Below are 1,820 nucleotides of genomic sequence, written 5' to 3'. Positions count from 1 at the left end.
GATCCATCCAAGGCTCTGCTTTTTCTCTCCATAGCTGCTCTTATTAACGGGCTGATCATAAATAGTGGATTAAAATCATTGCTGTTGGCACCGTCTGAGCGGCACAAACACAGCGTCAGTGCTGGGGGGACCTTGAGCCCTGAGCTCAGGTGGGGCCGGGATGGTGCACCCATCCTGAGCCCAGTGGCACCATGGTGACAGCCTGGGAACAGTTTGGGAACAGCTCAGGGGCAGCCCGGGGATATTTTGGGGACACCCTGGGGATCCCCTGGGTACAGCTTGGGGACATCCTGGGGACAACTTGTGTATGACTCAGGGACAGCTATGAGACATCTCAGGGGCATCGTGGGGACACCATGGGTCCCCCTTAGGAACACTCTGGGTACAGCCCGGGAACAACTGCTGGACACCCTGGGTACAGCTTGGGGACACCCTAGGGCAGCCCCCAGGGATAACCCACAGGCACGAGGTGATGGCACCGGGCTCCAAACCACTTTATTCCGCACGGGGTGGCACACATCCCTCCTCCCAGCACGTCCCCACGGCACTGCCCCTCGGCACAGCACCGCCCCGAAGCCACACGCCAACGACCCCTACGCTTCCCCAGCGCCGGGTGCTGCCCACACCTCGCAAAGCGCCGCTGCACGGCAGCATTCACAGTTCTCCAGGCACCCCTCAGGGTTCCTATCCCGGGGATGCGGCACAGCGCCGCCCGCTCTCCGTCGCCATCCGGGCGCCGTCACCCCTGAGTCCCCGAGGCCGACGGCTCGCTCCTGGCTCCCCCAGCTCCTCCAGCACTGCACTCAGGGGAAGACGAGCTGCGGGGTGCCTGGTCCACGCCATCCCTGGGGACAGAACTGCCCGTCCCCCCCCGGCCCCGTGCTCTTCAGCGTGGCCCGGCGGGAGCCCAGGCGGCGGCACAGGCGGCGCACGAAGAGGCGGAAGACGGAGGTGCGGAAGATGATGAAGACCCACGGGTCCACGATGGAGTTGACGGAGAGGAAGCGCAGAGCGCTGAGGTCGGCGTCCTCGTTGAAGTCGGCGGCGAACGCCCCCATGTAGGCACGGACCTGGGAAAAATAAAGCAGCTATGAGAGGTACGGCGCTGTGGGAACCGTCCTGGGATTTGGGGACAGCCTGGGGACAATTTGGGGACAGTTTGAGGACAGTTCAGGGACAGCTTGAGAACGCTCCGGGGACAGTTTGAGGGCACCCCCGTAAGAGTTTGGTGACAACTTGGGGGCACTCTGGGGATGGCTTGGGGACGCTCTGGAGACACCCTGTGGACGATCTGAGGACAGCTTTGGGATATCCAGGGGACAGCTTGGGGACAACTCGGACACAACTCAGGGACACCCAGTGGACGCCTTGGGGGCAGCTCAGGAATAACTTGGGGACATCCCAAGGACACCCTGGGGGCATCTTGGGGACACGCTGGCCAACCCCACCTGTGGGACACCCCATGAAAGAACAAAGGGAAATATTTGGGGACTGGTTTCCCCAGGTGTGGTTGGAAGGGACCCAATGCCTCCGGGATGGGGGGGGATGGGGGGGCGGGGGGGGGGGGCATCGATGGGAGTGACACAGTGACCCCCCGGGATGCACAAAGCAGGGGGAGGTATCTCAAGGGGTGAAAGCAATGAGGTGACCTCTCTAGCACGTCTGGGACAGGATGAGGATGATGGGAGGGTTGTTAAAAAGGGGCTAAAGCAGTGACTGGACTGCCCAGGGAGGGTCTGGTAGCAACGGGATAACCTGACCTCCTCCTCCAAAGCGAGGTGGTGGTGATGGGGAGGGGGGGGATTATTTCAAAGTGGGGA

The 1,820-nt window shown here is 62.4% G+C and overlaps 1 protein-coding gene across 1 annotated transcript in view; it reads right to left on the bottom strand.

Moving 5' to 3' along the window:
- Positions 1-486: 486 nt before the first annotated feature.
- The window catches only part of PTGDR (prostaglandin D2 receptor), a 2,828-nt gene continuing 1,494 nt past the window's right edge, over positions 487-1,820 (bottom strand). Inside the window, exon 2 of the mRNA XM_042867403.1 lies at positions 487-1,070. Within this exon, the coding sequence (XP_042723337.1) occupies positions 804-1,070 (267 nt within the window). The 3' untranslated portion in view covers positions 487-803. The remainder of the gene's footprint in view (positions 1,071-1,820) is intronic.

The sequence above is a fragment of the Lagopus leucura genome, unplaced genomic scaffold, assembly GCF_019238085.1.
Source record: "Lagopus leucura isolate 7727_CA_CO unplaced genomic scaffold, USGS_WTPT01 Super-Scaffold_1, whole genome shotgun sequence".
Taxonomy (NCBI): Eukaryota; Metazoa; Chordata; class Aves; order Galliformes; family Phasianidae; genus Lagopus; species Lagopus leucura.
This window is presented reverse-complemented; position numbering and strand designations above follow the sequence as displayed.